This window comes from Pongo abelii, chromosome 2 (assembly GCF_028885655.2).
Source record: "Pongo abelii isolate AG06213 chromosome 2, NHGRI_mPonAbe1-v2.0_pri, whole genome shotgun sequence".
In the NCBI taxonomy this organism is placed as follows: Eukaryota; Metazoa; Chordata; class Mammalia; order Primates; family Hominidae; genus Pongo; species Pongo abelii.
The window spans coordinates 156,145,625-156,157,457 of record NC_085928.1 but is presented as its reverse complement, the minus strand read 5'-3'; the positions used below and the strand labels follow the sequence as shown (position 1 = coordinate 156,157,457).

The following is an 11,833-nucleotide window of genomic DNA, read 5'->3' as shown; positions in this document are numbered from 1 at the left end:
TGTTTAATTCACTAAGATTTTTATTTTTATTCCAAAATTTGTGCTGTGTAGGGCAGTCAAAATTAACTGGTGAATTATTACCACATTTCAAAACATCTTGTTTGACAGCAGCATGATTTATATTCCTTTGGGTATATACCCAGTAATGGGATGGCTGGGTCAAATGGTATTTCTAGTTCTAGATCCCAAGGAATCGCCACACAATTGTCTTCCACAATGGTTGAACTAGTTTACAGTCCCACCAACAGTGTAAAAGTGTTTCTATTTCTCCACATCCTCTCCAGCACCTGTTGTTTCCTGACTTTTTAATGATTGCCATTCTAACTGGTGTGAGATGATATCTCATTGTGGTTTTGATTTGCATTTCTCTGATGACCAGTGATGATGAGCATTTTTTCATGTGTCTGTTGCCTGCATAAATGTCTTCTTTTGAGAAGTGTCTGTTCATATCCTTCACCCACTTGTTGATGGAGTTGTTTTTTTCTTGTAAATTTGTTTGAGTTCTTTGTAGATTCTGGATATTAGCCCTTTGTCAGATGAGTAGATTGCAAAAATTTTCTCCCATTCTGTAGGTTGTCTGTTCACTCTGATGGTAGTTCCTTTTGCTGAGCAAAGACACGTGCACACATATGTTTATTGCAGCACTACTCACAATAGCAAAGAGTTGGAACCAAGCCAAATGTCCAAAAATGATAGACTGGATTAAGAAAATGTGGCACATATACACCATGGAATACTATGCAACCATAAAAAATGATGAGTTCATGTCCTTTGTAGGGACATGGATGAAGTTGGAAACCATCATTCTCAGCAAACTATTGCAAGGACAAAAAACCAAACACCGCATGTTCTCACTCATAGGTGGGAATTAAACAATGAGAAAACTTGGACACAGGCAGGGGAATATCACACACCGGAGCCTGTTGTGGGGTGAGGGGAGGGGGGAGGGATAGCATTAGGAGATATACCTAATGTAAATGACGAGTTAATGGGTGCAGCGCACCAACATGGCACGTGTATGCATATGTAACAAACCTGCATGTTGTGCACATGTACCCTAGAACTTAGAGTATAATAAAAAAAATATATATATAAATCTTTGATAGTGTTAATAACTTAATTTTTTGCGTTAAAATTTTTCTAAATGTTCATGACAAACATGAGAAAAAACTTAGGAAACATACAGTTTAATTTAAAAATACTAATCATATTCACACATCTTTTCTGCAAAACGACAACTTAAATAATGGTAGCTTTTTTCAACTCCAAAGACTAAGAAAACTACAACAACAAAACCACTCCTCTTTGTCAAATAAGGAAAACTCAAACTTTTGGCAGTCTGCAAACTGTGAGGTTGACTTTATAATTTTTCATCACCAGGTATACCTCCTGAAGCCTCTTAACTATTTTTAGAAATAGACAGTGTTGCTGATAATGCAATATATCCTGCATGTTCAACCTTTGTGAATCATACCATCTAGGGCAATTGACTTGGTGAGAAAAATCTCCATGGTCACCTGGGCAGCTGCACTTAGAAATACAAGCTGTCCAGTCAAGGTTACAGCACTTGTTTTCTTTCCTTAGAATTCAATGCAGTTAAATATCATCTGTAAATTTGGATTAGCTTTGCAAGGCTATTGAAGGTTTGTGTATTCCAATGCCTCTGATTAATCAAATTCAATTAAAAATGAAAATAAAGATTTATTTATATAATAGTAGGGAATATATCCTCTTCTTATTTGTTTTAAGTTGAAGAGATGGAGATAAATCCAATAGAAAAATAAGAATAATAATGTTCAAACATTTTCAACATGTAAAGAATTGTACTTAGAACTGTCAAAAATTTATACGATAGGATGTTTTATCACAGAATCTGGAAACGAGACTTCTAGAAATTAAGAAATACAGGATATTTTTGATATAAGACTGAATGCAAATGTGTATATTCTAAGAAATACAAAAACAACTTGGTTAAAAAAAAAAAAGACACTTAAAATGAGTGTTGTGTGCTTTCCTTTCTGGTTTTTATTATTTTTAAATTGTTCTTTCAGCCACCAAAGGTATATGATGGTTTCTGAACAGTGTTTACTTTTGTGACAGTGTCATCTCACTCTGTTGTCCAAACTGATAAAGTCCAGAAGTCTAGAAACAGCAAGGGACTCCCTTCCTCTGTTATATGTAAGCTGACAAGAGGTAGACAAACACGTTCTGAAGTTTTGTGCATGCTGCGTTTTCTCTCCTTGCTGCAACAAGAAAAGCCTTTGTTTTCCAACCTGGCAACATTTGAAGAAGTGACTCAGACATCTTCATGGCCTCTAAAGGTAAGAGTAAATATAACCAACTAATAATTTTTTCTTACATTAAGACTTAAAATATACAATTGTGGATGTGTTACAACTAGTTAGATTGGTACTTTAAAAGCTGTCATTTGTCACTTTTGAACATTGAGATTTTAAAAATATTAACTCCCAGGAGCATGTTGAGTTAAATGTAAAAACACTTTATCTGACAGACTGTAAAAGTTCAGATGTAAACGATGTATTAGTTATCATGAATACAAATATAGTGAATTAATAAGAAAAGCTGCATAGCAAAGTTTAGAATGGGAATCTTCAATGTTAAACACAAGGATAGGGTGATATTTTAAGTTTAAAAGGATTTGAAGGAAACTTTTCACACATAAGTTAGAAAATGTTAAAGTGCAATTTAATAATTTTTTTTTAATTAAAATTTTAAAAATTTATGTGGGTATATGGTAGGTATATATACTTATGGGATACATGAGATGGCTTCATACGAGCAGGAAATGTGAATTAAGGACATAAAAGGGAATAGGATATCCATCCCATCAAGCATTAGGCTTTGAGTTACAGACAATCCAGTTACACTCTCTAAGTTTTAATTTCCCATTTGTTATTCAAATTATGTGATATAGCCATTTATTATAAAGAATCTGACATACGTTATTATTGATTCTTAAATGTGATGGGCTAGAAATAAGTATTTCTGAATTATAAAGCAAAAATATCTTGAAATTTCCTTATAGTAAATGAAAGATAGAAAACAAACAGAAAATATCTACTTTAAGCACACAGATCACTTAGCAGATTTTTGGGGAGCAGGACTGATGAGTTTTTTCTCAAATTCCTAAAATTGCAAAAATATCATTACGTTATCTTACTTTAAAGAAGTTCTAAAAAGGCAAGAGATGTAGTTGTTTTTAAAGTAAGTTGCAATCTCACTAAAAACACTTGTGAAACTGTATAAGAAATAAAATTATAATATGCTTTCATTTCATTGTCAGAATGAACCATTAAAGCCTAGGCTATAATGAAAAGTTTTAGCATGAAGAATTATGATTAGTATAATTGGTGAAAACCTTTTAAATTAATTACAAATAGGATAATAGGGCCCATCAATTTGTAATATCCTAAATTAGTGATCCATTAAAACAAATGTGTATGCTTACTTGCTTCCTTTATCAAAACACACTTTTGGACACTATTTAATATGAAACAAATGAGATAATCTTTCCATTTTTTATCAATCTTTAATGTAGACCAGTCCCTCAGTCCCTCAGAATCACTGAGAAAGCTCACACAAATTGTAAAATATAGATGTGAAATAGCAAAATCATGAATTTAATATATGTGTCCTTTTTTTCTATCTGAAGACAAATAAACAAAAAACCTTCACAAATATTTCCTTTCGTTTAAGACTGACACTACCATTTAGTCCAAAATACTTCATCACTTTATAAAATAAGAGTTACAGCAATACTGTAGCCTGTAAGGTAAAGAGTTGCAGAGTGTATAAAATATTTATAAGCTAGTTATACATTTTTAAAAGAGTAGATAGAAATTCAAAGCCAGTACGAAATTCAAAGGAGTTCCTTCTTCATCTGGTTGTCTGAGTCTTTGATGAAACTTGTGACTGGAAAGTAATATTATGTCAAAATATGATTAATCTACCAGGAAGCAGTGATGTTCCATAATGATAAAGACCCAAGTCTAAACTTAGAAGCAAAACTTGAGGTGGAAAACTGACCCTCCTTCTGCAACTGGCTCAAAATATTTAACACATGGAAGGATAAAACACCTATTAGAGACTTCATACTACCTAGGAGAATATAAGTGATAACGAAGCTTTCTTGTGAATTAGATATCTTGTTTAAGAGGGCAAGTCAAATTATCACCATTATCTAAGTAAAACATTTTTGTGGATAGTTTTCTTCAACCGTATATAAAGACATTATTTATAACATCATGTTTTCTTGCCCAGTAACTATATTGGCAATTAGCATTTTCCCAGGGAATGCAGACTAATTGTACATTTCACACGTTTCATAGGCAGATCAACCAGCACTACTAAACCAAAAGACAGTCTAAATACTGGGTGCCATTAGAACTGAAGAGACATTTGTGTGATCTGGAGCACACTGGCTTAGTAGAAATTAACACAATTTAAGAGCAAGTTGCTCTCAAACAGGGAGATCTGTACTGAGCAAGAGCTGTCTCCAAAGGTTGCTTCAATGTGAACTAAAATCCCAGAAGAAGCAGCAAGTGATCTCAGAATAGTGATGTCTCTCAACAGTCTCAGGCAGACTCACTCATACTCTACTCCTAAATAAAGACTTTGGACATAATATCCTCTGAGCCCAAAGTGCATTAATGCCTCTGGACCGGCTGTGAAGTCTAAGGCCCTCCAGGCCTGGGTGGGAATGTACAGCTACTTGCCAAATGCTCCATAACCTACTGCATTTTGTTAGGGCAAACATAATTTACAAGATAAAATTGGGGTAATCTGTGAATCCCTTTAACAATTAAGTTTACAATGAGAGAGAATCTAAAAATCTAATACCAGCTATTGTTAGAAATTAATCCCTACACATGGTTTTTAATTGAGAGATAATACGTGCAGTGAAGTACATAAAGAGCACAAAACCTAGGCTCCATGATTTTTAAAATAAGGACACACTCATGACCACCACCAAGATCAAGATATAGACATTTCTTGATTCTATAAAGTTCTCTTTCTAGCCAATAGCCATGCATCCTCCCTTTCCCAAGGTGGACCACTATTCTGGATTTTATCATGTGAACTAGTTTTTCCTAGATCATAATTTTGCCTCTATGTTTTTCTGAAAGTGATAATGGTACATTTTGCACTAATGCTCAAGGGCAGGGGAGGTCTAAAGCCTATATCCTTTGTATCTGCCCCAGATGTATGAGAAGTTCAGGATGGGGGTCCTAGTGGAAACCAAATTGCTATAGTATTATCAGTAGGAAGCTGTATTTTAGTGGGGCCATTTGACAAGTTATTCCATTTGGTCCTAACCATAAAGCATGTCTACATTCTAAATATCACAGACCAGTACAAATTTAATGGCCCTACACTAATAATAATAAACTCAGTTTATTCTCACAACCTTAAGGTTAAATAAATGAATGAATTTACTTCATGAATAAATAAATGAATGAATGAATGCAGAATATGCTTGAGTTTTCTTAATGATGAGAAATTTACTATCACCAAAGGAAACCCAATTCATTTCTAGAATTTATTTTTCACAGATTTAAAAGATAAAGATATTTCTTCCCCCCCCCCGCCCCACACACAAACATTCATGAATTTGAGAGTCATTGCTGAAGTGAGAACATTGTAATTTGCTGCTAATTATATGGATTCTGATTCAATTTTGATATATGAGTAATGAGAATACTTATTCAAATCTTTGTGTAGCTGTTATAAATTTCCTACTTGTTGTCAATGCAGAAGCAATTTCCTTGTCCTTCTCTTTTATATGTCTTTAGGACAATCTGATTTACTTGTCTTCATAATGGCCCTTCTCATATTTGAAAATATCTGTCACAAACCTTGCTTCACATCTATACCCAATCTGAAACAGCGTAATGTGGAAAAACTAACTGAATGCACTTGTGAAAGCTCTAACACTTCGTTGATTACTAAACATGAGAAGTAAAAATACTGATATTCTTTGAAAAAAAATGATATCTAATGAGGGAGCTATCCAAATGGTAGTTACGTGAGAAGAAAAAAATAGTAGAAAGGCTATCATTTATATTTTTAAACAAAAAGAATTTTGCATATACCACCTTATTAGGGGTTATACATAAAATTACACAGAGCAATGCAAAGTAAATAACAAACCCCCAAATTTCAAAATAAAAGATGATTAAAATTGTAACATATTTACCTGGCAATAATATAGGAAACAGGTGTCTTCTCTAAAAATGTTAGTCAAACTTTATAGAATTATTTGATTATGAAATCTTTTACATTTTGTAATATTGGGTGAGCTACAAAAGGATGCATAGCTTCAAACTATTATTGGTTATATAAATATAGACATATAAATATAAATATATAAAAATAAGTATATATATAAATATATAGACATATATTACTGCATATATATTCAAGTAACATCAATTTATATGTATATACCTATATATTTATATAATGTATAATTTATATATGTTTAAAGTAATCAATAATCACTCTCCACATTTTGCTACGTATATGTATATAATATATAATTTACGTATGCATATAATATATATGCAGTAAGTATATGTATTCAAGTAATTATATATATACACATACATATACACATATGCATATTTTTTTCTAAAGTCATTTATTTTGGCTAAATTCAACTTTTTCTCACAACTACTACCAGCAGTCTTCTGCATTTCTTTTTTTCTAACTTAAGGGACAAGTAATAATGGCAGTGAGTAGTGAAAAGAAGGAAAAGGGCATTAAAATGAGAGGCAAGAGATAAATTATCCATCAATCAAGAAGTAACAAATATTTTAAGAAGGACTAAATAAAATGGCCTAAATTTAAATATGGGTTGGGATTTCCATTCTCTTGCAGATGCCCAGAACCAAAGAAGAGGTCTGCCTGGTTTTCTTCCTGGAGCTCCAGACCCAGACCAAGGCCTTCCTGCCTCTTCCAATCCAGGGAACCAAGCATGGCAGCCGAGTCTCCCTCTGCCAAGCAGTTTCCTGCCAACAGTCAGTCTCCCTCCTGGTCTAGAATATTTAAGTCAGGTATTTTTATCTTTCTATTACCACAGATATGTTCTACCCTTAAAATTAATACAAACTTTATTTCTGGCTTTTCAATCAAAGTTGAAAGACTTTAACCAATAATTTACTGAAGTGAAAAAAGCATTATAAATCATAAAATTATAAAATATCAGTTTTATTTATTTCTACTATTTTTAAAAGTGTATCTTATTACTACTTTTATCTTCCTTATTTATTTGACAGAATGATGAAACTAAATATTTTTGATGGAGCTGTTTAGCATATTTATCCACTTGTTCATTGTTCAAGGTGTCAGTAAATTTTTCCTCAAGAAATTGTCTAATATGCCAGGCACGGTGGCTCATGCCTGTAATCCCAGCATTTTGGGAGCCCATGGCATGTGGATAAGCCAGGAGTTCCAGACCAGGCTGCCCAACATGATAAAACCCTATCTCTATAAAAATTATCAGGGCATGGTGACATTTGCCTGTGGTCCCAGCTACTTGGGATGCTGAGGTGGGAGGATCACCTGAGCCCAGGAAGGTCAAGGCTACAGTGAGCTGTGATCTCACCATTGCACTCCAGACTGGGTGACACAGTGAGACTTGCCTTGGAAAAAAAAAAACAAACAAACAAAAGAAAAGAAAAGAAAAATTTTCTAACGTATCTAGTCATCTACAGCTATTTAATTAAAGAATATTTGTCGAGTGCTTGCTATACTCGAGACATATAAAAAGCATGAAACCTAGCCCCTCTTACCCAAAAGTTCTGCAACCTAATTGGCAAGACAAAAAAAAAAAAAAAGTTAATGCAAAGTGCAAGCCTGTGTACAAATGACTGATAAACACACTATTGTAATTTGTGCAGGTGTATAGAGGAGAGAGAGGTTGTTAAGGATCAAAGTACTAGAGAGACTTCAGCAATGAGCTGAGAGTTCAATGTCTTCAACTGAATCTCAAAAGGAGGACACAAATCCAAGAGAAAGCAGTTATAAAGTGAACATTGTCTGCTGATACCACTGCATCTCCAGGCCAATTTGCTTAAAAGAGCATATTGCTATTGGGTATAGTCACTGTTCTAGTCATTGTAGAGTAGGCAGGATTCAAACCTTATAATAAATCAATCAAAATATCACTATCTGAATTTTGTGGCATATAAATAGCTATTGCTATTCGTGTATGTATATTATTGTTGCTTTTGTATTTTATCCTAAAAAAGATTAGAAGTACAATTACACTAATATTGAGATGTCAGCACATCTGCTGCAATTTTCAGCTTGTTTGGCATTCTTTCAAACTATAAAGTCTATCTCCTTTATCAAAATCAAATCTCTTTGTTAATTCCCTTAAGGTACAAGAGATTTCTGTTATGCCTGATAGGGTTTAAGCTGCACGCAGCATATGTTCCTGGGAAAATGTTTATAATTGCAGATGCCTTCTCCAGAAACCCACTGGCAGACAAATGTACTTTAGAGACTGGAGAGCTCAGGGAGATATGTAAAAGAGCTGGAAACGCAAACCTACCATCTTCCATCTGCAGAAAGGATCAGCTGTAATAGCTGACTAGAGTTGATTAACTGCTGCAAGCTGTTTGGGAATGTTGTCAGACAAGGTTTTGCCAAGTATAAAAGTGATATACCAGTGCCAGAGGGCTGAGGTTTGATGATCACATATGGTCATCACATATTCTTCTTCCATTCATGAATGATGACACACCCGGAGCCAGATGCTTGACATGAATACATTTTTGTTATGTTCAATAAGTAGAGATATGAGCCCATTGGCTTTGGTTCTAAAATTGAATAAATTTTCCAAAAATATACCTTTGTTAATCGTTCCAAGAAAAGAAAAATATGCCACCAATTGTTGAATATTCTATTCTAAAGGGAAGGATAATTTCCTCACTTTATACTAAAAGAACATTTATTTTCTTTACTTCAAAGCTGTGCACATATAAAAGGATGAATGAGCACTTCAAAAGTGTTATGCCATGAGACTGGAAGAGACACAATATAAAATGAATATTTAGACGCTAACTTTTCTCTAAAAGCCACAAAAATCAAACAAAATAATGAACATTTGGAAATGGTACCTTAATCAATGAATAAACAGGAAATATACAATAAATATCGTTCTAAATTAAAAAATTTAAATAAAATATTTTAACTTCATCTATTCTCTTTTAATCAAGTCCATCCAATTACTATTGAGAATCTTGTTTCCATGAACAATTTCAAAATATACATATATGCGTGTTTAGCTATATAATGTACATTAAATCTAAGAATAAAATCAATAGATTCTTTCCAGATTAGATTTACATGTTCATACAGTCAATAACATTTTACAGTATAGTGTCAAAGAATAATTATTATAATTTAGTCCTCTATACATAAGAGTAATGAGTTAAAGTCTACAAAACATGTAAATATCCAATTTATTTTGAAATACATATCAAATGGAATTATTGATACCTGTCAATTTGATTTTTTAAAAAAATTAATTATTAAGCCATACATCTAATCCTCTCATTGCATTTTCATTTCTACAGCTTTCATACTTAAGGAGTTAAGTTTTACTTGCCGTGACAACTAAATGTATAATTCAATCTGTTTAAAGTTTCCAAAATTCCTAGTCTATCAATCAATAGAAAAAGAATGGAAAATGCCCCTTTGGGCCATGGTTTATAAGTGGCTATGTGCTATTTAAAGAAAACTGCAAGAACAACCTAAAACAAACAACTCCCTCAAATCCAGGAGATTTTTTCACAGAAAGAGCAAATCAAATGTTATTACAGATGATGGGGAGGGTATAAGAGTAAAGAAAATAGGAAAGGTACTCAGGTTTCATATCATCACTTAAGATTTATTTCCCTCAAATTTAGCGTAGTGATGTCAGTAAAGAAACAATAGAATGCATGTCAGAATTGATGTCCATTTACAAGTTCTGTGATGGTGGGCAAATTACTTAATCTCTGTGGGCTTGTTTCCTCACATTTAAAATTAATGATATTTATCTCTGAGTTTTTGTGAGGATTAAATCAGACACTGTCTAAACATCTAGCACAGTGACTACCTTATGGTAGTTATTCAATTTAAAAAAACTATTATTGTTGGATATTACAGAGGTACTACTTTTTCATTGTCAGGTGGATTTCAATTAATAGTTTCTAAATTTCAACACTAGAACTTGATTCATGACAACAGTATTCAAAGTACCTAAACTCCCACTTTATTCTTGACCACACAGATCTCCATTTCTAAGTTACTTTTGCATAGATCAACTACTAAATAATAATGTATATTCTTGTTGAGGCTTACCACTCCATTTTCCTCAGAAGATAACAGAACTAATGCAGTACACTACTGAAGACTCGGTCTAGTATTTTTTTCTAATAAAAGCTTTCTCATTATTGTTAATTTAGGTTTTAGAATATCTTAGATCATAGATTATTTTTGGAAAAATATTTTTTTGAATCTTAAAAAAGAGGCCACACATATTATTTCATCAATAATAAGATTTAAATAGAGAAAATGATATTAGTTTACCTTCACCTTAGAACATACAAGGAGAATGAGGGAAATCATGTGGCTTCAAATGTTCTGAGATTGTGATGTCCACTCAATACCAAATTTTAGTAATGACGGGTTAGTTTAATAGTTACTGGTGAGTTTATTAATGCGAAGGGAGAATATGGTGAAGAAAATTTTAAGGTGAAAGGAAAAATGAAGCATTAGAAAATACAATGATCAGCAGCATATTCAGTGTTTATGCTTTTGCATTACTGGATCTTCAAGTACTGAATATCAGATTGAAAATAAACACAAATAGGCCAGGCACAGTGGCTCATACCTGTAATGCCAGCACTTTGGGAGGCTGAGATGGGTGGATCACTTGAGGCCAGGAATTTGAGACCAGCCTGGCCAACACTGCAAAACCCTGTGTCTCTACTAAAAACATGAAAATTAGCCAAGGATGGTGGCGTGCACCTGTAATCCCAACTGCTCAGGTGGCTAAGGCACGAGAATTGCTTGAACCTAGGTGGTGGAGGTTGCAGTGAGCCAAGATGGTGCCACTGCACTCCAGCCTGGGCCACAAGGCTGAACTCTGCCTTAAAAAATAAAAATAAAATAAACACAAATAAATTTCTTTATAAGAACATAACTTTCCTATTTCCTTTAAAAAGCAATTTGCATTGCAGATTTTTTAGTTTAATCATTTCTCAATTATCTGTGGATACTTTATCTCTGTAAATTAACTTTATTTTTAATTACATAAGTCAAATTTTCTAATGTATTTAGTGCCATAACATTTATTTGACTTAAATTGGTGTTTTGTTGGCATCCACAGGAACTCATTTTTATTCTTAGTCCAAAGGAAAGTGTGAATGAGAGAAAAATGTATACAATAACCTTTCAGGTTTAACAAATATATTCCATCACTGAAAGATATGAGTTGCAGTTTGACAGAGTGATAGTAGACGTAGGCAAGGGTTAAGAGGAGAGGCCAGGCATTCAAATCATTATTGTGTTGTTTCATGTCTTCTAAAAAAATTGAGTTATAAAACATCTTAAACATTATAATTCAGAGATTGTTTAAAAATCTTCACAAACTCTTGTTTTCAAGATCTACTCTAATTTTCTCATTATTGCGGAGTTAACACAGAGTTAGCTCTGTCTCAGCCTCCTTTTTCTTTCTTTTTCTTTTTTTTAATTGAGACAGAGTCTCCCTCTGGTGACTAGGCTGGAGTGTACTGTGCAACGCAACCTCGACCTCCCA

General features: G+C 33.2%; 1 protein-coding gene across 1 annotated transcript in view; it reads left to right on the top strand.

Moving 5' to 3' along the window:
• The first annotated feature begins 2,100 nt into the window (after nt 1–2,100).
• Nucleotides 2,101–11,833, top strand: part of LOC100460476 (phospholipid scramblase family member 5) — a 28,763-nt gene continuing 19,030 nt past the window's right edge. The window contains exons 1-2 of the mRNA XM_054552816.2: nt 2,101–2,321; nt 6,901–7,076. Coding sequence (XP_054408791.1) covers nt 2,309–2,321; nt 6,901–7,076 — 189 coding nt within the window. The 5' untranslated portion in view covers nt 2,101–2,308. The remainder of the gene's footprint in view (nt 2,322–6,900; nt 7,077–11,833) is intronic.